Genomic DNA, 24,919 nt, shown 5'->3' on the forward strand with positions numbered 1-24,919 from the left:
TGCAAGATATCAGATTCGCCACAGGAAAAATAGCCACCAGCATTGACCAGAACCCGTGCGAATGGAGAAAATTAACACTCAAAATTTAGCCCATTGGATTTGTTTTTTTGTTAGATGTTATAGTTAGTAGTTGATGTTACAATTGTTGTTGAACCCGTGCTGTAGATATTTGATGTAACAATTGTGTGACTCAATAGAGATTATTATCATACTGTTTGACATGCAGATTTCCATCACATTCAAATCTGAGTTAACCAAAGAACACTGGTCTCATTGTTTTGTTCAAACTGCCTGATGTTTCCTAATTTTTGAACAACTTTGAGTAATTTTTGAACTGTTTTTGCTTGCTAAATATGAGATCCTTCTAGCTATTATTAATAGATCTACAAGTAAGTAAATAATCATCCGGTTTAAGAGGATATTGCAAAGGGAAATTAAGAAAAAGTATTGGTTTATTATTGCTATACATTTACTCATATATCTTCATTTACAAGTGTATCTACATCACTACAAAATTTTGATCCTTGTATACATTCAACTAATGGTTGAGGGTATTAAGAAGTGAGACTCTAATTTTAATAAGACGCCGAAACAGAAACTCAAGCCCTTCTTCAAGGTCTTGAATACAAGATTCTGTTTTCTCCAAATGGTTTTGCAGATCATTGATGCCTTCAACTTTTCTAGTCTTGGTTAATAGGAAAGACTCTAAAGCTGCATCCACTTGAGAAAATTCACTTTCTTCCGTCAATTGTGAACATGCAACTCTTTTAGGCTGAATTAGTTTGGAAATGGAACCCCATTTGTTTGACTTTGATTGTGCAGTTCCTGAGATAAATTGCAGGATTGTTTGAAATGTAGATAGTGTAGCTACTTCAATATCTTGTAATAATTTAATCAAAGTTACTGTTTGATGGTCTTTGTTTGTAGATAGCATGTTGCAATTTTTGGTATTTCGCTTCATATTTGTCAAGGCTTTGGCTATGGCCTTTTTCACAACCTTTCTAGATGTCAAATATTTCTTAGCCTCTGCAGTGACCTCCGCACCGCTTCCTCTTCGTCTTATAATGGATTGAAGTTCCCTTGTGCACTCTTTTGTATGAATTACAGCATCTTTTGCTGCACTACAAACATCTAAGAGCCTTAAGGATCCATCGAAGAGGTTATTTACCCAATTTTCTTGTTGTTCATGGATAAGTGCATCTTGGGTTAGTGGCAGCTGAATCAAATTTTCAACACACTCGATCAAATCTCGCAAACCATCAATCTTATGGCAAAGTAACGATGATGAGGAAGTTTCAGTTGAAGACTTTAATAAGGTCTCCAAATGATCATTGCATTTAAGAATGAGTGGGTGTGGTCTAGAAGGCAAGCTGATTGAGCGACCGTGGAAATTGGATTTTGTGTTCAAATGGGAAGAAGCTGCCATTTTGTTTTTCTTAAGGGAAGAGAAAGAGAAACTTTGATTTGAATGTTGAATTGAGTTTGTTATTTTCCATGGGCATCTTATCAATATATATCTTATCAACATATGGAATCTAATCTTATTTGCATATCAACGAGGCCAACTAATCGAGATTTGAATTCAGACATTATTGCATAAAAGTTAGAGCTGTGTCTCCTCCAAGGAATTTCTCCAACTCATACTCCGTCGCATTTGCATGATTATAACATTTTCAACGCAAATGCTTCACCAAAAAAGTGTGTTTTTATCATAAACATAATTATCTTCACCTGTGCAATCCTGCGGTGATGCTAAAGCAACAACTGCAGTGCTGTTAGGCATGTCTCTGTTGAAGGAACATGAATCGCACCACCCATTTAAACCTATGTTTACATCAGTTGAAATCCTTGATCTACTCATACACATGTATTTCTCGTCATACCGACACATAATCTGGTAACCATGTTCATTCATGCACTTCCATCACATGAATGCCCCTTGGAGTTCACAATGTGTTAATATTTGAGGTATGAGATGGGAAGCATTGAGCAAACACTTATGGATTTAAAAATAAAGAATATTCTTCTTGTCTCCTCTAGTCTTTTGTATATATAAACTACTATGACCCTCAACTTGTATTATTATAATCTCATCTATCTTTATTTTCTGTAAACAGAAAATAGCATTTGCTGTAGGAAAAAACCTCGAAATTTGCATACTTGTAGCTAGAGCTTATCCTCTCCTCCAGACCCCACAGTATCGCTAGTTGAGTCGAATTAGTAAAGATTCAAGAAGGATTGTGAAGCTTCTTTTTCATTATCTTCAATAACTCACACACTCAACGCGCTTGCAGAATTTGTTGCTGCGTTTGTTAAGTCATTATAGTCTTTGTTGTTGTTTATCACTGTCCCCAATGGACTATCAAAGCAGAGGAAATGGTCAAGAATCTCAAAGCTCTTGGGATCCCAAAGAGTATATTGTGTTACAGTTTCTCATAAGATGACTTCCAAGAACCTCCCCACCAACGAAGAAACCAACCGAAGAAAAGGAAAATGCAAAATGCATTATGCAACTGTTTAATGAATGCAATGAAAAATGAAAGATGCTATAATAATATTTTATGAATGCAGTGGAAATATAAGAAATGAAACTGTTTATTGCTATACAAGAAAAGGACCAACGTTCATTTAGTAGAGCAATCATCTAAATAAAGCAAACTGAATAAACAACATGCATGGAGCATGAGCACAGACCCCTTGATTTGTTTGTTATCAACTATATCTACCTAAGATTGAGACGTGATTAGGCTCTCCCTAATATACTCTTTCACCAAAAACTAATTAGTAATATACCCGTGCGCACGGGTAAAAATTATTTAGTAGTGTAAAATTATACTACAAACTGAGAGTTAGGTTCGTATGTTTAGCTGCTTAGAATAAAATTGGCTGTGTTCCATGACACTTCAAAAAATATTTCATTCACATTTTGAATAACAATGTCAACATTTAGCCCATTGGATTTGTTTTGCTATTAGTTGTTCTAGTTTGTAGTTGATGGTACAATTGTGTGACCAATAACGATTAATTATCATACCGGTTGATCTTGCGATTTCCATCACATTCAAAGACTTTAGTGCTCAAGTTTAATTTCAAAACCAAAGAACATAGGTCTATGTCTCACTGCTTTGTTCAAACTGCCTGATGTTTAGCACGGGTTCCGGCCAATGCTAGAGGCTATTTTTCCTGCGGTGAATTGGATATCTTGTAAGTATCATAACTCGGGTAGAAAAGCTATTGGCCTTTTAAATCGAATTCTTTAGACACATAGACTTCCACTTGAACACCTCTCTATCATGGATATTAGGCCTATTAGACCTTATACAATAGATATAATCAACCGATTTTAATTAACAAAAGTAAAATAGCATCCATCAATACAAGTCCAAAACAAAGATAATCCTAACTCTATTGTCATGATTTAATAAACAAAGAGAATTAACAAGTTAGTAAATAATCATCCGGTTTAAAAGGATACTGCAACAGGAAATTAAGAATAGTATCAGTTTATTATTGCTATACATTTACTTTTATAATTTCATGTACAAGTGTATCTATATCACTACAAAATTTTGATCCTCATCAATCCTCTACTAATTGCTGAGGATATTAAGAAGTGAGACTCTGGTTTTAATAAGACGCCTAAATAGAAACTCAAGCCCTTCTTCAAGGTCTTGAATGCAAGATTCTGTTTTCTCCAAGTGGTTTTGTAAATCATTGATAGCCTCGAGTTTTCCAGTCTTGGTAAATACAAAAGACTGCAATGCTACATCCACTTGAGCAAATTCACTTTCATCCGTCAATAGTGAACAAGCAACTCTTTTGGGCTGAATTAGTTTGGAAATGGAACCCCAACTGTTTGACTTTGACTGTGTAGTCCCCGAGATAAATTGTAGTATTGTCTGAAATGAAGATAGTGTAGCCACTTCAACATCTTGTAATAAGTTAATTAAAGCCACTGTTTGATGATCTTTGTTTGTATATAACATATTGCAACTTTTGGTATTAACCTTCATATTTGTCAAGGTTTTGGAGATGGCCTTTTTCACAACCTTCCTAGATATCAAGAATTTCTTTGCCTCTGCAGTGACATCCGCTCTGCCTCCTCTTCTTCTAATGATGGATTGAAGTTCCCTTGTGCATTCTTTTGTATGAATTACAGCATCTTTGGCTGAACTACACACATCTAATAGCCTTAAGGATCCATCCAAAAGGTTATTTACCCAATTTTCTTGATGCTCATGGACAAGTGCTTCTTGTGTTAGTGGAAGCTGAATCAAATTTTCAACACACTCGATCAAATCTCGCAAGCCATCAATCTTATGGAAAAGTAACGATGAGGAGAAGGTTTCATTTGAAGACTTTAATAAGGTCTCCAAATGTTCGTTGCATTTAAGAATGAGGGGGTGTGGTCTAGAAGGCAAGCTGATTGAGCGACCATGGAAATTGGATTTTGTGTTCAAAGAAGAAGAACCTGCCATTTCTTTTTGTTTAAGAGAAAGAGAAGCCTTGGTTTGAATGGTGAATTGAGTCTATGGATCTGTATTTTTCCGTTGGCATCTTGTCAATATATATTGTAGGTGTTAGGCGACATAAGGAATCTCATCTTAATCACATATCAATAAGGCCAACTAATCGAGATTTGAAATCAGACATTATTACATAAATGTTAGAGCTATGTCTCCTCCAAGGAATCTCTCCAACCCGTACAGTGTCATTTGCATGATTATAACATATTCAATGCAAAGGCTTCACCTAAAATGTTTTTAATTATAAAAAAACCATTTGCATGTGTACAGTACTGCTGTGATGCTAAAGCAACAACTGCAGTATTGTTAGGCCTGTTTCTGTTGGAGGAACATGAATCACATCACCCATTTGAACACATGTATTTGATCAAAAGAGATCTGAACAAGTTATTTATAAATAGAACTGCTTCTCATCCTACAGACTCATAATCCACTTACTCCCAGCAAATGCATGCCCCTAGGAGTTTACAATTTCAGTATTATTATATCTGTTGGAAAATGTCATACTCATGTGATTCACAAATTTAAAATTGAGGAATGAGTTGGGATGCAGCATTGAGCAAACACTGCTGTAGTAGCATAGAACCAGTAGAAATTGAAAATAAAAAATATGCTTCTTGTCTCCTCTAGATATTTGCTATATATTAAGAATATATAAACTACTAGGACCACAACATGTATTTTCATCTACTATAAATATCTTTATTTTTTGTGAAGAAAAACTTGCAGTTTTGGTTGAAACAAACCCCAAAAGCTCCTTGCATACTTGCAGTAACAACTTACTCCATGGACCACACACAACTGTATCACTAGTTGAGTTGAATCTACAAAAATTGAAGGATTAAGAAGCCACGGCTTCTTGGTTATCATCTTCAATAACTTAAAACACTTATTGGCCTGTAGGATTTGCAAGAAAGCAATGATAAGCTGCTCTCCAATTGATAATCACCCAACAGGCATTGCCACGAGAAACGGCTTGATGAAGTATTAGATGGATCTATGAGACTCTTGGAGATTTATAATACAGTTAAAGATTATATATATATGGTGCAATCAACCGGTATCTTGCATTAACTTCAGTCGGTTATTCCTAGGAACAAAGATGTCGAAAATGGAATTACAATTGATGGTGACATATACTTTGCATATAGGAAGAGAAATGAAGAAAGCAGAATAAGTGGTCAGCAATCTAAAAGTTGGTGCGTCCTAAAAGAAGTTAGAGATGTGCATTGAAGATATAGAAAATGGAGTTGACCAATAATTAGAACTAGAGTTTGGTTTCTCAACATTTTTAAACTAGCCGAAACCAAAACCAAGAGGAATATGTCAATGTATATAGTTTCATAAAGATTCTCATGGAAAGATGCGCTCTTAACATTAAACTGGTGAACTAATTAACCAATGGTTGATGGAACAAACCAATAACACGTGAACGGAGGTCATTTTAGCTAAAGGGGAGAATGTTTCAAAGAACTCAATGCCTTTTATTTGGTTGTAGTTCTGGAAAGATACATTAACTCTTAACTTCAAACTGGTAAACTAACCAATTGTTGATGGAACAAATGTACAAGAACACGTGAATGCACAAGGCTTTTAGCTTAGACTGCATAGCAGTTCAACCCAAACAAGATGACATATTGACATGCTTCAAGATAAATACAAATTTTTGTCGGGAAGTATGAGGGATTGGAAAGACTAACTAACATTTATGAATGGGATAAAGTGTGTTACGGAAAGTAGCCGAGAAGTGTTCGAGAATTCGGGAAAGTCGGAACCAACAAGGAGTCCAATGTTACAAACCCATAAAAGAAGAAGATGTCACGTCTCCATCGAAAAATCTTAAAAGATTAGATATATGAATTACCTCTCTTATATATCTAATAATATAATCATTTATAGAAACAATGTGAAGCTTAACCGCTCTCCCTTAGACCCAACATAAAATTATATTGAAAATGTGTTGCTTCTGAGGATGGACTTTCTCAAGGTATGTTGATGGAGAAGAACACCATCAGTTGACGGTTAGATACCTAATCGAATTGTACTGAATTGAATCAATGAACAATGATAAGAAAACAATTGAGAATGAAATAGAGTATCTTCGAATAATAGGTATATAGGAATAACAGTTTTACGTCCTAGTGTGTCTATCCTTTTTCATTTTTCTCTTATAAGATTAGTATTTAGATGAAAAATATAAATGTGAAATCATAATTTCTCTAAATAAATTCCTGTTTTTTCATTTTTAGTTTTGAAATTAATTCCTTACTTAAGCAGAAAACAGAAATAAACAACAAATAGGTTTTTTAACTTGTTGATTTCTTGCATCTAGTTGAAACTCTCATTTGAATAACAATGTAAAAAATTATCCCATTGGATTTGTTTTCCTGTTAGATGTTCTAGTTTGTAGTTGATAGATATAATTAATAACGTTGTGTTTTTCTATCATGGATATTAGGCCTATTACACTTTATACAATAGATATCTTCAACCAATTATAATTAACAAAATCAAAATTGTATCAATCGATTTAAGTCCAGAACAAAGACAATCCTAAAGTTGTTGTCATGATTTTAAAGTTCTTCAAGTTAGTAAATGATCATCGGGTTTAAGAGGAATTGGAACATGAAATTAAGAAAAAGTATATCGCTTTATTATTGCTATACATTTACTCATATAATTTTCATGTACAAGTGTCTATATCACTACAAAATTTTGATCCTCATCAATCCTCTACTAATTGTTGAGGATATTAAGAATTGAGACTCTGATTTTAATAAGACGCCTAAATAGAAACTCAAGCCCTTCTTCAAGGTCTTGAATGCAAGATTCTGTTTTCTCCAAGTGGTTTTGTAAATCATTGATAGCTTCAACTTTTCTAGTCTTGGTAAATAAGAAAGACTGCAATGCTACATCCACTTGAGCAAATTCACTCTCATCTGCCACTAGAGAGCAAGCAACTCTTTTAGGCTGTATTAGCTTGGAAATGGAGCCCCAACTGTTTGATTTGGAATGTGTGGTCCCTGAGATATATTGCAATATTCTTTGAAATGTTGAAAGTGTAGCTACTTCAACATCTTGGAATAAGTTAATTAAAGCCACTGACTGATGATCTTTATTTGTTGATAACCTGTTGCAACCTATGGTATTTCCCTTCAAATTTGTCAAGACTTTGGAGATGGCCTTTCTCACAATCTTTCTAGATGTCAAGAATTTCTTAGCCTCTGCAGTGACCTCCGTTCCGCCTCCTCTTCTTCTAATGATGGATTGAAGTTCCCTTGTGCATTCTTTTGTATGAATTACAGCATCTTTGGCTGCACTACACACATCTAAGAGCCTTAAGGATCCATCCAAAAGGTTATTTACCCAATTTTCTTGATGCTCATGGACAAGTGCATCTTGTGTGAGTGGAAGCTGAATCAAATTTTCAGCACACTCGATCAAATCTCGCAAGCCATCAATCTTATGAAAAAGTAACGATGAGGAGAAGGTTTCGTTTGAAAACTTTAATAAGGTCTCCAAATGTTGAGTGCATTTAAGAATGAGGGGGTGTGGTCTAGAAGGCAAGCTGATTGAGCGACCATGGAAATTAGATTTCGTGTTCAAAGGAGAAGAACTTGCCATTTCTTTTTGTTTAAGAGAAGAGAAAGAGAAGCCTTGGTTTGAATGTTGAATTGAATTTGTTATTTTCTTCATATTTATTATAGGTGTTTGGCAACGTAAGGAATCTTATCTTATTCGAATATCAACGAGGCCAACTAATCGAGATTTGAAATCAGACATTGTTACATAAATGTTAGAGCTGTGTCTCTTCCAAGGAATCTCTCCAACTCATACTATATCTCATTGGCATGATGATAACATTTTGAATGCAAACCCTTCACCTAAAATGTGTTTTAATAAAAAAAAACACATAACCATTTGCATGTGTGCAGTACTGTTGTAATGCTAAAGCAACAACTGCAGTATTGTTAGGCGTGTCTCTGTTGGAGGAACATGACTCACACCACCCACATGATCAAAACAGATCTTAACAAGTTATATATAAATAGAACTGCTTGTCATCCTACAGACACATGATCCACTTTCCATGTTCATGCACTCCCATCACATGCATGCCAAAATTTGAGTTTTATTATATCTTATGGAGGATGCTATATTCATGTGATTCCCAAGTTTAAAACTGAGGGATGAGATTGGAAACAGCATTGAGCAAATACTGCTGTAGTAGAATAGCACCAGTGGAATTTGAAAATAAAAAATATGCTTCTTGTCTCCTCTAGTTATTTGCTATATATCAACTACTATGACCATAACTATCTTTATTTTATGAGAAGAAAAAATTGCAGTTTTGGTAGAAATAAACCCCAAAAGCTCTTTACATAGTTGCAACAACAGCTTATCCTATGCACCACACGGACCAGGATCCACTAAAGTCCGCACCACAGCAAACTCTATAATTAGTTTAGGTGTTTCATCGTCATCATCCTCAATAACTAACAGACTCGATGGCTGGCAGAATTTGCAAGAAAACTCTGATAATCTCCTACAATGGACAATCACCCGGCAAACAAAGGCATTGAAACTTTTTCCATCTTGAAAAAAGCTGAAGTTGTATTGTAACTGTTAACTCATTTGAGTCTCTGTTGTTGTTTATCACTGCCCCAAAAGGACATTTAAAGCAGACCAAATGGTCAACAATCTCAAAACTCTTGTACTCTCAAAGAGTATATTGTGATTCTTAAGAATCACAAACAATTGAGTTCCAATAAGTTGTTGTAGCTTCTTCTATTTAGAATTTTCAATGTCACGGCAGAATTTAGAGTTGTGCATTGAAGATATAGAAATTGGAGTCGAATGCCTCCCAAGGCGATTGATTAATTAGAGGCGGAGTTTCCCTTCTCAACATTTTAAACAACTAGTTAACCGATGTCATCACCTCATATCTTGCTAAGTCGGGAATGACGAACACGTAAGTCATGAGGGGAATAACGGTGAGGACCGTACACCCTAAGAGTGGGTCGGATTATAGGATAAAGTCGGACAAGCTCACTTTGGGGAACGAGGATGCACATATGATAAATGAGTTCGGGTCAGATCAAAGGACTGGATCGTCCCAATCGGTCCAAAACTAACGGAAAGGAAGTCACCAAAGAAGCTTAATTGCATAAGATAATGTATTTAAGCTAATTGGCAAACATTATGACTCATAATCCGATAGAGAGTCTGATTCCAATCCCCAATAAGAAGACACGTTAATCAGCAACAATCATCTTAATGGCCCTTAATGAGCTTTAAGCGCGTCTCTATGAACCGTTCCTTTTGTTTCTTGGACCCTGCTCTGAAAGGCGTGGCGCTGTGAACAAATCCTAAACTTTCCTAGGAGGCCACCAATTTTCTCTTCAGATAGGTTTCCTTCTGAGACAAGTCATCTCAGAGATAGATATAAGACCCAACCTTAGCCAAGAAGTGGCTCTGAAGCTGTAACACTGTTGCATTCTCTGATTATTATTTTATCAAATAGATTAGCAAAACTAAGGCACTATAAGACTATATTAGAATTGTAAGATTTACACCATCTTGTAACCTATATTCATGATCAAAGGATTTTGTCATGATTTAATTGATCTATAAAGTTTGTAAATAATCATTAGATTTAATAAAACACAGCAATGTGAAATTAAGAAAAAGTTTTGCTTTGTTACTGCTGCTATGCATTTACACATATAATTTTCATGTACAAGTGTATCTATATTACTGCAAAATTTTAATTTTTGTATACATTCAACGACTATTTGTTGAGGGTATTGAGAAGTGAGACTCTGATTTTAATGAGACGCCGAAACACAAACTCAAGCCCTTCTTCAAGGTCTTGGATGCATGATTCTGTTTTCTCCAAGTGGTTTTGGAGATCATTGATGCCTTCAAGTTTTCTAGTCTTGGTAAATAAGAAAGATTGCAATGCTACATCCACTTGGGCAAATTCACTCTCATCTGCCACTAGAGAGCAAGCAACTCTTTTAGGCTGTATTAGCTTGGAAATGGAGCCCCAACTGTTTGACTTGGAATGTGTGGTCCCTGAGATAAATTGAAGTGTTGTCTGGAATGTAGATAGTATAGCTACTTCAACATCTTGTAATAATTTAATCAAACTCAACGTTTGATGGTCTTCGTTTGTAGATATTATGTTGCAATTTTTGGCATTTCCCTTCAAATTTGTCAAGGCTTTGGAGATGGCCTTTTTCACAACCTTTCTAGATGTCAAGAATTTCTTAGCCTCTGCAGTGACCTCCGTTCCGCCTCCTCTTCTTCTTATGATGGATTGAAGTTCCCTTGTGCATTCTTTTGTATGAATTACAGCATCTTTGGCTGCACTACACACATCTAAGAGCCTTAAGGATCCATCCAAAAGGTTATTTACCCAATTTTGTTCATGGAGAAGTGCATCTTGTGTTAGTGGAAGCTGAATCAAATTTTCAACACACTCGATCAAATCTCGCAAGCCATCAATCTTATGGAAAAGTAACGATGAGGAGAAGGTTTCATTTGAAGACTTTAATAAGGTCTCCAAATGTTCACTGCATTTAAGAAATAGGGGGTGTGGTCTAGATGGCAAGCTGATTGAGCGGGCATGGAAATTGGATTTTGTGTTCAAAGGAGAAGAAGCTGCCATTTTTTTGCTCAAGAGAAGAGAAGCCTTGATTTGAGTGTTGAATTGAGTCTTCAGTTTTCCATTGGCATCTTATCAATATATATTATAGGTGTTAGGTGACATATGGAATCTAATCTCAATCACATATCAACGAATGGAGATTTGAATTGAGACATTATTGCATAAAAGTTAGAGCTGTGTCTCCTCCAAGGAATTTACCCAACTCATACTCCGTCGCGTTTGCTTGATTATAACATATTCAATGCAACTGCTTCACCAAAAAACTGTGTTTTAATCATAAACATAATTATCTTCACGTGTGCAATATTGTTGTGATGCTAAAGCAACAACTGCATTACAGCTAGGCATGTCTCTGTTCAAGGAACATGATCAAAACAGATCTGAACAAGTTATTTATAAATAGAACTGCTTCTCATCCTATAGACACATGATCCATCATCCATGTTCATGCACTGCCATCACATGCACGCTCCTTCGAGTTCAAAGTTTGAGTTTTGTTTTATCTTATGGCAGATGCTATATTCATGTGATTCCAAAGTTTAAAACTGAGGGGTGTGTTGGGAAGCAGCATTGAGCAAACACTGCTGTCATAGCCTAGAACTAGTGGAATTTGAACATAAAAAATATGCTTCTGGTCTCCTTTAGTTATTTGCTTAGAATAACTTAAACACTCAACGGCCTGTAGGATTTGCAAGAAAGCAATGATAAGCTGCTCCAATTGCTAATCACCCTACAAGCATTGCCACGAAAAACAGACTGATGAAGTATTAGATGGATCTACGAGACTCTTGGAGATTTATAATACAGTTAAAGATTGTATATATGGTGCAATCAACAGATATCTCGCAAGAACTTCAGTCGGATATTCCTAGGACAAGAGATGTGGAAAGTGGAATTACAGTTGAGGGTGACAAATACTTGGCATATAGGAAGAAAAGTGAGGAAAGCAATTGCAAAAGCTCTTGAAAACTTTGAAAGCAATGAAAAATAAGTTCAAAGTTTCTTCAAAAAACCAAGACATTAAGACGCAATGAAAAATAAGTTCAAAGTTTCTTCAAAAAAACCAAGACATTGAGACTAGTGGTAATGCTAGAAAATTTTTAGGTAGACAGAAACCTAACAAATAATTTTACATAGAATGAATCATAACATTTTTATTAATTAAAAAAATAAATATAATATTTTCTCTCTCCTTTATCACAATCAGTCCATGAATCTGAATGTTTTTCAATTAAATTAAATTCTCTTAGAAAATATTAGATTTATATTTATGAAATACAGGGATTTTATGTGTAAGTCATTCACTTAATTTCTAATGAATAATTTGTTGTATTATTTGCTGGAAGAGGCTTCTTTTGAATCACTGGTCGCTTACCGTTCGTATGTATGTTTCCTTTCAAATACAGTTCATATGTATGTTTCCTTTCAAATATTAATCCTACCGTTCGTAGTTCGTATGTATGTTTCCTTTCAAATATTAATCCAAATAACTCATTATTTGAGTGGTAGCTTTTCTATTGAAACTTTTCAAATTCATATTCAGCAATTTAACAAGTTTTTTGTGGAAAGGATAAGAGATTGAATGGACTAAAATATTTATGAATAGGATAAATTGTGCCACGGGCTACTGTTAGAGAGTTTGTGAAAATCGGGATCAAGAACTAAACCAACAAAAGTAGAAGACATTACATCACCGTCCAAAAATATTAAAACATTACCTACATCATTCACCACTCTTATACATTTTAATCGTATACAGACCTAAAAAAACTAAAAATATGTACTAGAGGACGTTCTTAAAGAAGGTTAAAGCAATCTTATATATTTTAATCATATATATATATATATATATATATATATATATATATATATATATATATATATATATATATATATATATATATATATATATATATATATATATAGATCTAAAAAAAAATAGACTTAAAATGTGTTTGTTACTAGAGGACTTTCTTAAAGAAGGTTATAGAAGGTTGAGGGCTAAGATTATTTGTGCTTATTAGAATTATTTTATTAATGACATGATAACCAACTATAAAACTAGACAAAATTTATTTATTCTTAAAGTAATGATTATTCTTTTTTCAATATTACCCTAAATCTTTTACTCCCTCCGTTCCTTTATAATTGTCACTTTTGTGGAAAAACATTGTTTCTTTTTAAGTGTCATATTTCAAAGTTCAAGAAAGTATTTTTGTTGTTTTGTCAAAATTACCCCTAATCATTATGATAGAGAGAGAAAAAGTTAAATAAAATATTAAAAGATTTAGGGTAATATTGAAAAAAGAATAATCATTACTTTAAAAGTAACAATAATCATTAGTTGTCTTGGTATGTGAAAAAACTTAAAAAGTGACAATTATAAAGGAACGGAGGGAGTAATATTTTATTTAACTTTTTCTTTCTCTATCATAATGATTAGGGGTAATTTTGACAAAACAACAAAAATATTTTCTTGAACTTTGAAATATGACACTTAAAAAGAAACAATTTTTTTCCACAAAAGTGACAATTATAAAGGAACGGAGGGAGTATCATCATCATTAGTAAAACTTGAAATCCTTGTAGACAGATTTACCTTACCAAGTCTTACTCCAAAAACTCCAAACTCTTTTGGCAACCCAAATTTTTAATAATGCATCAACAACGATTATATATCAATATATATCTTGTTTTCTGCAATAAATCATTAAAATATTATGAAACAACCTCCCCGCGTTTAAAATGTTATGAAACAACCTCCCCACATTTTAGACTCTTTCGTCATGATCAATTAATAATCACATGGATCTTAATTGATTTTATAACCGTTACAAATGTATAGTAAATGAAACTATGCATAAAAAATAAGGATAGTAGCATAAAGGATATGTTTAGATTAAAATTATGACATGAAAGAATATGTTTAGATTAAACTTTGACCGTTTTTAGTATCGTTTTTTCTTCAATCTGGTAGAAAGTATAGACCCATATTTATATGCTATCATTGATATAAAATATCCCAAATTCGTTCCATTTTCAATCGGTACTCAAAATCTTTATTACTTACCCATTCTCCTTCCCAATCAAGATTTAAAATTTCTCAACAATTCAAATAATTCCCTTTTGAATATGATAGTATATAATAGCCACAATATTCTCTCTTAATAACCAAGTCCTTAGTATAATCGCTTTTTAATATGGTCATAAAAGATGAAACCTATGATTATAAATGATGTGGCACAAACAAAATTACTAAACATATAAATGATTGCTTTACTTTTGTAATATTAAACACTAAGTCATAATAATTTTAAACAATGATCGTATGGTTAAGGTAGAATTAAATATTATCAATCATGAATGAAATCTTCGATGATATCTTCCTCTATACCATACTAATGCTTTGAAATGATGTTAATTCCACCATTTTGGATGAGGCCTTGGTAGTACTATTCATTACATATTTGGAACTAGTCAGAGACCCGTGCTGTCGCACGGGTGCATTATTTATGGTGTAATATTTTTTTAATGATATGAAAAAAATATGAAATAAAAAGTTTGACCAAATTGTATGTATAAAATAAAAATTAACCATTAAAAAAAATTTATAAATAAGATTTTCATAGTCAATTTCACAATGCTTTGCAATTTCAACAACATATATTTTGAGGATGAGTAATTTAATTATGATATGGTGTAAATAACTAAAAAAAATGTAGTAATTTAGAATCTTCAAATAATAATCATGAATATATTTGGGGGCGACCGTTGTTGAACTGTCGCAAATTTCTTTTAAGGGCAGTTGGGTCTACAACCGTCGTAAAATATTTCAGATTTTTAAAAAATTATGTCCTAAAACTTTTTTTCTTGTAGTGTGAGATGGAGAAAAAATTAATATTTAAAAATAAAGCTTTTGTCTCTTGAATTAAAATAATGATTGATTAACTAAAATAAATATTGTCTTGTTAGTGACCCGTGAGATAAATACACTTTTCATCATGCTAATTAAATTAAAAAAATACATTATACAAATAAATCTAAAATGAATTATTTAATTATTAAATAATTATACAAAGAAAAATTGATCCATGAGACGGAAAGAGAATAAAAAGAATTTTAACATTTGAAAAAATAAATAAAATATGTATTATGTTGATAGTGACCCGTAAACTACAACATAATATCATGTAAATTTATTTAATATTGTATCATATATATTTACAAACATGTAAATTTAAAATGAATGATTCAATTATAAATTAATAATAATCATAAATATGCAACTATATTATATTTTCAATTGAAATTGTACTTTATAAAGAGAAAGAGAATGCGGTAGTGTATTATGTTTTTAAAATTAAAAAAATACATTATACAAATAAATTTAAAATAAATTACTTAATTATTAAATAATTAAGCAAAGAAAAAAATTAATCCATGAGACGGAAAAAAAAATAAAAAAAATTATAACATTTGAAAAAATAAATAAAATATGTATTATGTTGATAGTGACCCGTAAACTATAGCCTAATATCATGTAAATTTATTTAATATTGTATAAAATATATTTAAAAATATATAAATTTAAAATGAATGATTCAATTATAAATGAATAATAATCATAAATATGCAACTATATTATATTTTCAATTGAAATTGTACTTTATAAGGAGAGAGAAAATGAGATAGTGTATTATGTTGTAGAAAGTTAGTGGACCAATGAGAGTAGAACACTTGGTGCAAAAGTTAAAAAGGTGAAGAGTTATTTTGTTAGTTACTAAAATGTCCATTTTATAGTGTAAATTTATTTGGAGGAAAGGGTAATTTAGGGAGTTTGGTCAATCTTTTAATATATGTTAGATAGTAGAGTAGATAGTAGATAGTAGATTGTATGGTATACTTATCCTTTACTATGTCTAATTACAAACTCCTGAAGAGCCGAAGTCAATTTCTTGAGATAACATTAACATAAGTCAAATATTTTATACTATTCATTTTTCAACACAAGTAGACTTGATTAGAGTTAAGAAATGGCTCGGATAACATCCAATGCAGATGATAAAGTAAAAAGCACAGTCTTCTGCTGGTAAAAACCCTGGCCACATTCAGAATTTAGGAGCACTCCAAACATTCAAGGGCAAACGTCTGTGTAAAGACTTCAATCTTTTCTTAGCTCCATGAATTCACGATGAATACCACTGGCGTTTAGGATGACAATTTCAACCCTATCCCCCTGTAAAAACATGCATCCAAAAGTTTATAGCTTGTCCTAATGTCAAATGACAATTATGTAAAACAATCCGAATTTTCTGCAGTCACGAGATTTCCACACAAGATTTTAATAGGACAACTTGTATTTCGGCTTTGCATAACAGGTCTTAAACATTAAGTCAAAATGTGGATGGAACGACTCAAATCCACAACAGTGTGAATGTGTTCTGGCATACAGACAATCCATTTTCACATTTAAACAAACTTACAGTGTGAATGTGTTCTGGCAGACAGACAATCCATTTTCAAGTTTAAACAAACTTACAGTGTATATATCTCTCTCAGATGCAGATGCAAAAACAGTTTTGACCAGATCAACTGCTTCTGTTTCAGACAGTGGAGTAACAGCATCCTGCAAGAAAATCATATTTTAATCTAAGAAATTCACCTCAAACAGGATTTAAACTGTCAAATATTTCAAAAAAAAAACACCAATTTAAGAACTTCACCTCAAACAGGATTTAAACCGTCAAATATTTCAACAAAAACACCAATTTAAGAACTTCACCTGGGCAGGCAAAAGGAGTGGGCTGGGAGACTTGAGTTGGTTATCAAGAAAAGGCATAATGAGAGTGGATCCAGAACCCTGAGAGCTATATCCCACTCTCTCGTAGGAACCAACAGCATCATATGTGAAGACGCATCCCTTTCCTATTTTAGGTTAAAATAATTGGAAAACTGATTTTTGTAAACAAGGTGTTTGTTGAAATGCCACAATGAGTTTACTCATATTGATTTTGAATATAACTCGATTATAATTGTTGTACCAACCAAATTCAAAGCAAACATCTACTACGAGTGTCTTTCCATCCTTATTTTGAGTCTTACAAATCTTTAGTTGGCAGCATTCACATCATATTGTTAGGTGCCAAATTGTGTTTATATTTAGTTTAATTAATGGCACCTTTCGACCGTTTTTATCGGATATTCGTACAATTCCCTGAAGTTTTAGATAATTATTTATAGTTTATAATATTAAGCTTTCATTTTATGTTAATGTGTGTTTTAGTTATGATTGTGTAGGTTTTGGCCAATTTTGGGATGTTTGGAGCTTGTCTTGATCTTGACAAGAGATTCACTGGCAGAAGTATGCGCGCGTCGCGCTGGGATGTGGGCGCGTCGCGCCCTGGGCAAGATATTTTGGAGCTTCCAGACAGAGAGTTGCGCGCGTCGCGCGCATGGGCGGTTTATAATTTTAAGTGTAATGGCGCGTAGCGCGCTGGAGGGCGCGACACGCCCTGGACAGAATTCAGAAATGCTATATAAAGGGGTTTTCAGATATTTTGTGTTGGTTGGTTGATCTTGAGAGCAAAAGAACACTTGTGCACTGTAGCAAACAAAGAATTGAAGATTGGAAGCTGTGGACCGTCCTTTCGGGCCATACCCCTCCGTGGGTGGGATACGTGAACTGACTCTTTTTTGTCGATCGGACGCTTTCGCGTCACTTTTGAAAAAGTTTACAGAGTCGCCACCGACCTTTTATTTTATCCAATGAAGGAAAGGTTTATAAAAGAAACAGAAAAAAGACCTTTGAGAGATTCTGGGTAAGGGGGTAGGTTATACAAAGGGAAGGTGTTAGCACCCTTTGTATCCATGGTTATCCATGGGCTCTTTAGTTTGCTTAGCTCATTTGCTTTACTTTTCAATTGATTCGGAATGCTTTACCTGTGTTTTTGAAATACCTTTGCAAATAGAATTTGTAATGATCCTTGTGCGGATATATACAAATGCTTGTTTATCTTTCGAAAGATGTTTTGAAAAGATCGTTAATTTTGTAATGATCCGTGTTTGGATGTATACAAAATATTGTCTTTTGGAAAATTCGTTTTAAAAAAACAACAGTGTATGAGAATTTTGTTTGTTTTGATTTTGAGCAAGCAAACTAGGAGGTCTACCCTGAGTTAGGAGGTCTTTATCCTTGTTCCCTTTAAAAATCTATCCATTCGTCGGATATAAACAAAAGGTTCGATTTTGTACTCGAAACAGTAGAAATGTAACTTTGATTTTGAAAAGAGTGAAAAGGGGTTACCCTAGGAGGTGCAAATGTGATTGTGATTGAATTCAGATATTTATCTTTGAAGTTAGTGATCTGACGGTTCAGTTTTATCTTTGACATACACGCAGTTTATATGGGTGCTGGAAATTAAAATGCGGAAATGTAAAGTGCGGAAAGTAAATCTACGCTATTACATCGATTGTGCGGGAAATGTAAACTAGCCTATTTACATGAATTTGACATCCTATACATTTATCTAGGAATTTTAAATTGCAAGAAATAAAAGGCATATTTTTGTATTTTTGTGATTTATTTTAAATATAATTAATGCATTATTAATTAATTTAAAATAAAGAAAAGATGGAAATATGATTAAACCTAGCAAATAAGTTTAAAAATATGTACAAAATGTTTGTTAATTGATTTTAGAACAAAACTAATTTTTTTGGAATTTTTGAAATTTGTTTTTTGATATTTTAAGTTAATCAAAACATAATTATGCAAATAATTACACAAATAATTAAAACTTAAAGAGAAAATTATCCTAAATATGTACAAAATTAGTTTATGATATATAAACAATATTTAACACAAAGAACAATTTTTTTATGATTTTTTGACTAATTAAAATAATTAATAAGCAAATATATAAATACATACTAATTAATTATGAAAAATATTGAAATTTTGAAGAAAAATAAAATATTTTTATTTCAGAAAATAATATATTATTTTAGAAGTTTAAAATATTTTTTGGGGAATTTTTTTTGGAATTTAAAACTATTTTTAATTATTTTTGCAATAAAAATAAAATAAAATAGAAAATATAAAAAGGATACTTATTCAGTGTGGAAGTTGACTGAGGGAGCATGGTGTAGCTGCGTGTGTGAGGCGTTGGATTGGAGATTGAATTGATCCAAGGGTTCAGATCTGAGGTCACATGAAGCACATGATTAAAGCAAGGCATGGGATTAGTGGGAGACCAAAGTCAGACTGGTCCCCACCCTCGCCTGCATGGACCAATGGAAACAGAGGAGAGAAGGTTGAAAAGTTGACTGACGAACCACGCTCGGACGCGTGGTCGTCTTCAACCTCCGTCCCATGCACTTTTTCAGACAGATAGCGGGGGTTTTGAACCCCCTCTATTTTACAATAAGAAAACGTTATTTTTGGTAGCTTCCCAAACCTGCAAGAACACACGTTAGCAACACATGAAAGCAACCCAGATCCACTAAACATGATGCCCTGAATCCAAATATGTCATTAGTTTCGTGATTTGAGGCTCGTAGCTATAGGTTCGAAGATGTTAAAGTATGAACACTCATAAGCTTATGTTAATGGCATATGGCTATCCTCACGTGGGAGTTGGCATGTTAAGACCCAGATCACTTATGTAGGACCTCATAAACATGTTAGGGTGGTTAGTTCATATGGAAATTAATTGCAAATATGAAAATGAAAGTTAAGGCATATATACATGAAGAACACTTATATGCACTATACGACTCTCATAGGCCTATATTTAGAGTTCAATCTTACTCTATAATGTTTGAGAAGATGATTAGAATGCTTGGTTTGTATTAATATTGATTGGAGAATTGAATTTGAATTTTACAAAGTTTTGAGATTTTTGGAGAATTTTTGTGATGAAGAAGGCTATGCTCTTGTTACAAATCGTGTCCTCCTCTTGTTGCTGAAGTATGCTACTCCTTTTATAGCCCAAAGGCTGCTTGGAAGTGAAGCAAGAAGCTATAGTTGCCTTTGTTGAAAGTTTGGTTCTTTAATAATAAAAAACTTTGAATTTTTGACCAAGCCTTGACTACATTCAATGCTCTTGCCTTGGGCATCAATCTTCTGCAGAAAATTGAAGACTTTGGAGGTGAGTCATGCTTGGAGATCAAGCCACCAATTATCCATGCAATTTTCCTTTAATTTTAATCTTAAAATAAGATAAAATTATGTCAAAAATGGATAATATAGATGTGGGTTTTGTATTGGTCGTGGGAGGCCCATAATAACATGGCAAAGATGTTTGGACCATAAAAACTTGGACTCATTTGGAAAAAAAACATTTTTGAGCAATGTTGATTTCATGCATTTTCCCAAAATTTAGCCAACTTCAACAAGGTGTAAATCCTTCAATTTTTGTCATATGAAGGAGATCTTGCACTTTTTGGAAACCTCAAAGAGTCCTCTAACCAATGTCTTTGGTCTCATATCAAAATGATTTTTGGTTCTCCTTGTGTGTCCATTTGAAAAAAGTGTCTTTTTGTTGACTTTGAAAATGACCTGTAATGTCTTTGGCCATATTTTCCAAATGGTGAATGCTATGACCATGGGATCAATTGCATTTGAAAGATAATTGAATTTCCTTCAAAATGAGCTTTGGTTGACATTTTTTGGATGAAGGATGAGAGAGTTATGATCAGTCAAAGTTGAGTTGACTTTTCAGGCAAAAACCCTAATTTTGAATCTTAGGGTTTTGTTGATTTTTGATCTTTCCTTGATGAATTGTGATCATCCAATGATCAAATGTTGAATCCTTTGACAAAATATGGACTTTGACAAAAAATTTCATTTTTGACTGTCAGTTGACTTTTTTGGTCAAACGGGTCGTCTGTTGACTGTTTGAGCTGCTGACGGTGCGTCTGAGTGAATTGAAGTTTGAAAATTTGTATGATGGTACTTTGAGATGTATGGATGTATATGAAATCCATTTGAGCTCTCAAAACTTGTTGCTCCTGTTAAAACAAGAAAAACCCTGATTAGGGACTGTCTGTATAGGAGGCAGTTAAGCGTACCTGATTTTTGTGCAGTGTTGAGTTTCTGCTAATCATGTGATATTCAGAAGACTTCTAACACAAAAATCTTGGAAATTTGAATTGTGAATGATTGATTTGATTGATTGTACAAATCACTGTGAATTGTACTGTCTGCAGTTTGTCTGTCAACCGACTGTTCGTGTACTGAAGCAGCAGTTAAAGTGAAAAATCAACCGTCAAAGTTAATTTTCTTTTTTTTTTTTTTTGTTGTTATTTTTGTTTTTGTTTGGTGTGAAGCATGAAAATTTATTTACATGACTTGTTAGAAAACAGAAACATAATAAATAACTGATATTTACGGTATGCGGGCAAAATTACCGATAATAACCTGAAAATTATTTAATGCACAGAAATAGAAATATTTGACTGGCAGAAAATACACAAAATATTATCTTAGTAATTAAGCAATATTATGACAACTAGTACAACATTTAATACTGACAGTATAAATATTACATACTATATTGAACAGTACGACGAATAAACGGTACATTTAAGAAATAAGAAATACGGCAAATTTTAAGAATGACGATTGATGACCCATGCTATGAACAATAGCATGTAGATGATTGGGAGCATAACCATTGCAGGTCCACACTCCTCAGGACTGTGCAGGCAGAAGAAAGTCATGATCACCGTAGCAATGGTGATGACTGTAAGAGACAGTGTCTCTATCCATTTTGCCATTTTTGTTAGGGAAGAAGAAAGAAAATGGATGATGAAGTAGAAATTTGAAAGATGATTTAGAATTTGATGTGAGATTTGTGAAAAGAAGGAGAGGTATTTATAGAATGGAAAGATGATAGAGACGTTGGGGAATGATGTGATTCCGTACAAAAGGAAATTTGAATGGAAGTGAGATTTGAAAGAAAGTGTAAGGTATTGTTGGGAAAAGAGAGATGGATAGAATAAAGTTGAGATTTGAATTTGAAAGGATAGATTTGAAAAGATTTTGAAAATAATGGAATATAGCACAAAAGTTAGTGGGAAAACAAAAACAATTGTTACCAGTACAGTGTGAGTTTCCTGCTTTTGCGCCTGCAAAAAGATTTAACCCTGCATGAACTGTGTTAGTACTATTTATCTGTAAAATAAATAAATAGTATTTGTGAAGTAAAGAACAGTATTTGGCGTTTGCGTAAGAATAAATTCCACTGTAAGCCAAGTTACTGTGTAAGAAAAATTCTGAAAACCAAGTTCTTCATATGTCAGGATATTTTGAAAAAATCCATGTTTATATGAGACTCTTAATTTTCATATTGAAACTTTCCTGAAAAAAGAGGTGGGCAAATTTTGGGGTATAACAGTTGCCCCTATTCAATCTTCTTAAACCTGAAGAGATTGTCTGAAATCTGAGGGTAGAAGATGATTGAATAAATAGATGCCCTGAAAATTTGCACTTACCTTGATCAGCAGAGATGTTGGAAGTTGCATTTGAATGTTGTCTGTGACATGTTGTTGGCAGATTGAAACATTACCTGAGATGGGCTTTCGGATGCCACCTGGACAATGTGTTGATGGTTTGTTCATCAGAATGAATCTGTTGATTATATCTTGATGAAGGATTTGAAAGTTGATCATTGTGGAACCGTTTGAGGTATCACTTTAGATCTGCAATGTTAGATCGTTCTGGAACCGTCTGAGGTTTCGCCTTAGATCTGCAATGTTAGATCGTTCTGGAACCGTCTGAGGTTTCGCCTTAGATCTGCAATGTTAGATCGTTCTGGAACCGTCTGAGGTTTCGCCTTAGATCTGCAATGTTAGATCGTTCTGGAACCGTCTGAGGTTTCGCCTTAGATCTGTAATGCTAGATCGTTCTGGAACCGTCTGAGGTTTCGCCTTAGACTAGCAATGTTAGATGATAAATGAGTTGAGAATGAGAGTTCTTCAGAGTGAATCTTTGGTTTGATTGTATCTGAAAGGACTGCTTGTCTGAATAAGATTCAGGATGAACACTGCATGTGAGTGAGAACATCTTTGCTGAAGACATCTGTCTACCTGAAAAATCAAGTTAATAATATGCGATGTCTATGATGCATGTATGATATGAGATCCTCGAGCTAGAGGAGAAATATGCAAGTTATGTTGTGTATGAATATGCGTATGATGCATGATTGTGAATGTGAATATGAGTGTGAATGTGATGCATGGTTTATGCAGCTTAGAGCGTGTCAAGCTCCTGATTGGGAAAATAAATCCCAGCTTAGTCGTCAAGAAATGAAGGCATTGTGATTGGGAAAATAAATCCCTGCTAGCCATTTGGAAGTGAAGGCATCGTGGTTGTTGATGATCTTCTGTCTCGCTTGAGTACCCTGGGTTGGGGAAATTCTTTGAGAACCAGGATGTTCTATTGAAGGATCTTTGATTACTGCTCGGGGATGAACAGTAGTTTTGAGAGTTCGGACTGTGACGCCCTTTGGAGTGGGAATGAGGAAGATGCATAATCCTCCGATGCACTATCTGACCAAGTTTGGGTGCGGAGATCACACCTTCTGAAGACAGTAATCTGGAACAACCCTGCTGGGGAATAAGACTTCTTTCGAAAGAAAAATCTTTTTGAGGGATTTGTTGAGGAATGTGTCTCCATTGGGGAAACTTCCTTCTGATGCTGGTTTAGGATAATGTCCAAATAATTGGGACATGTCCGGAATGCTATTCCTGTTTTTCCTGGTAAACATCAATCATATTCAAATGCATATGTTCATTCAAAATATCATTGGGATGCTCGCGTATTCAAAACAGAAAAAATGAAAATGTTAGTTATAAGCTGCATTGATTTTTGAAAAGGTGCCGTGATAGGCGGATTAGTATAGGGAGACAACAATCCTAGAAGTAGGAAATTGTCAGAAAGTTTTGAAAAGTATTTATGAAAAGAAATAGCTATGTGAGAACGATCCAGTCAAGTTTCAATTCTGCTATTGCCAATCTGTCTTCGAGCATCTCATCCCTCACTTGTTGGAAGAAAGTGATTGGACTGATCGGTGTCTTTGAGGTGTTGAACCTTGTCGGTGAGTAGGCAGCTGAGCGGGACATAGTTGTATGCTTTATTCCCTAATTTTTGCCTAGGCTGCCCTTTCAGGTTTTCAGCCTACCGGGATTGTATTTGTTTTGTCTCTAATTTTTGCCTGGATCGCCCTTTCGGGTTTTCAATCCACCGAGACGCTCATTTTTGCCTAAGTTGCCCTTTCAGGTTTTCAACTTAGCGAGCTGTATTTTTTTTTTTTTTTAAGCAAAGTACTTTTTGACTATGTCCGCATTCACAGGGTGTGGGAAATCCTCGCCATCCATGGTGGTAAGCAACATGGCACCGCCGGAGAATATTTTCTTGATTATGAATGGTCCCTCGTAGGTGGGGGTCCATTTGCCTCTGGGATCACCTTGTGGTAAGATGATGCGTTTGATAACCAAGCCACCAGTTTGGTATGCTTGACTTTTGACTTTCTTGTTGAATGCTTTGATCATGCGCTTTTGGTATAGCTGGCCATGACAGATAGCTGCAAGTCTTTTCTCATCGATCAAGTGTATTTGGTCGAATCGAGTTTGAATCCAATCGTCTTCGTCTAGATCGGCTTCTTTCATGATCCTTAAGGAAGGAATCTGGATTTCGATTGGGAGAACTGCTTCCATA

At 34.0% G+C, this 24,919-nt stretch overlaps 4 protein-coding genes across 4 annotated transcripts; all 4 read right to left on the reverse strand.

The window, feature by feature from the left end:
* Positions 1 to 538: 538 nt before the first annotated feature.
* LOC131657591 (uncharacterized) lies at positions 539 to 1,426 on the reverse strand. Its single transcript, XM_058926974.1, has one exon. The coding sequence runs from the start codon at positions 1,424 to 1,426 to the stop codon at positions 539 to 541; it is 888 nt and encodes a 295-aa protein (XP_058782957.1).
* A 2,108-nt stretch (positions 1,427 to 3,534) lies between these two features.
* Positions 3,535 to 4,523, reverse strand: LOC131654953 (uncharacterized). The gene has a single exon (XM_058924874.1). The coding sequence runs from the start codon at positions 4,476 to 4,478 to the stop codon at positions 3,591 to 3,593; it is 888 nt and encodes a 295-aa protein (XP_058780857.1). The 5' UTR covers positions 4,479 to 4,523; the 3' UTR covers positions 3,535 to 3,590.
* Positions 4,524 to 7,262: 2,739 nt separating this feature from the next.
* Positions 7,263 to 8,171, reverse strand: LOC131654954 (uncharacterized). The gene has a single exon (XM_058924876.1). The coding sequence runs from the start codon at positions 8,148 to 8,150 to the stop codon at positions 7,263 to 7,265; it is 888 nt and encodes a 295-aa protein (XP_058780859.1). The 5' UTR covers positions 8,151 to 8,171.
* A 2,056-nt stretch (positions 8,172 to 10,227) lies between these two features.
* On the reverse strand, positions 10,228 to 11,228 carry LOC131654955 (uncharacterized). Its single transcript, XM_058924877.1, has one exon. It carries the CDS (start codon positions 11,197 to 11,199, stop codon positions 10,318 to 10,320), a length of 882 nt encoding a protein of 293 aa, XP_058780860.1. The 5' UTR covers positions 11,200 to 11,228; the 3' UTR covers positions 10,228 to 10,317.
* Between the last annotated feature and the right edge of the window lie 13,691 nt (positions 11,229 to 24,919).

This window comes from Vicia villosa, linkage group LG3, assembly GCF_029867415.1.
Source record: "Vicia villosa cultivar HV-30 ecotype Madison, WI linkage group LG3, Vvil1.0, whole genome shotgun sequence".
In the NCBI taxonomy this organism is placed as follows: domain Eukaryota; kingdom Viridiplantae; phylum Streptophyta; class Magnoliopsida; order Fabales; family Fabaceae; genus Vicia; species Vicia villosa.

Bases quoted from the DNA above. Each gene is read 5' to 3' on its own strand.
- LOC131657591 (XM_058926974.1), bottom strand. From the start codon at position 1,426: ATGGCAGCTTCTTCCCATTTGAACACAAAATCCAATTTCCACGGTCGC.
- LOC131654955 (XM_058924877.1), bottom strand. From the start codon at position 11,199: ATGGCAGCTTCTTCTCCTTTGAACACAAAATCCAATTTCCATGCCCGC.
- LOC131654954 (XM_058924876.1), bottom strand. From the start codon at position 8,150: ATGGCAAGTTCTTCTCCTTTGAACACGAAATCTAATTTCCATGGTCGC.
- LOC131654953 (XM_058924874.1), bottom strand. From the start codon at position 4,478: ATGGCAGGTTCTTCTTCTTTGAACACAAAATCCAATTTCCATGGTCGC.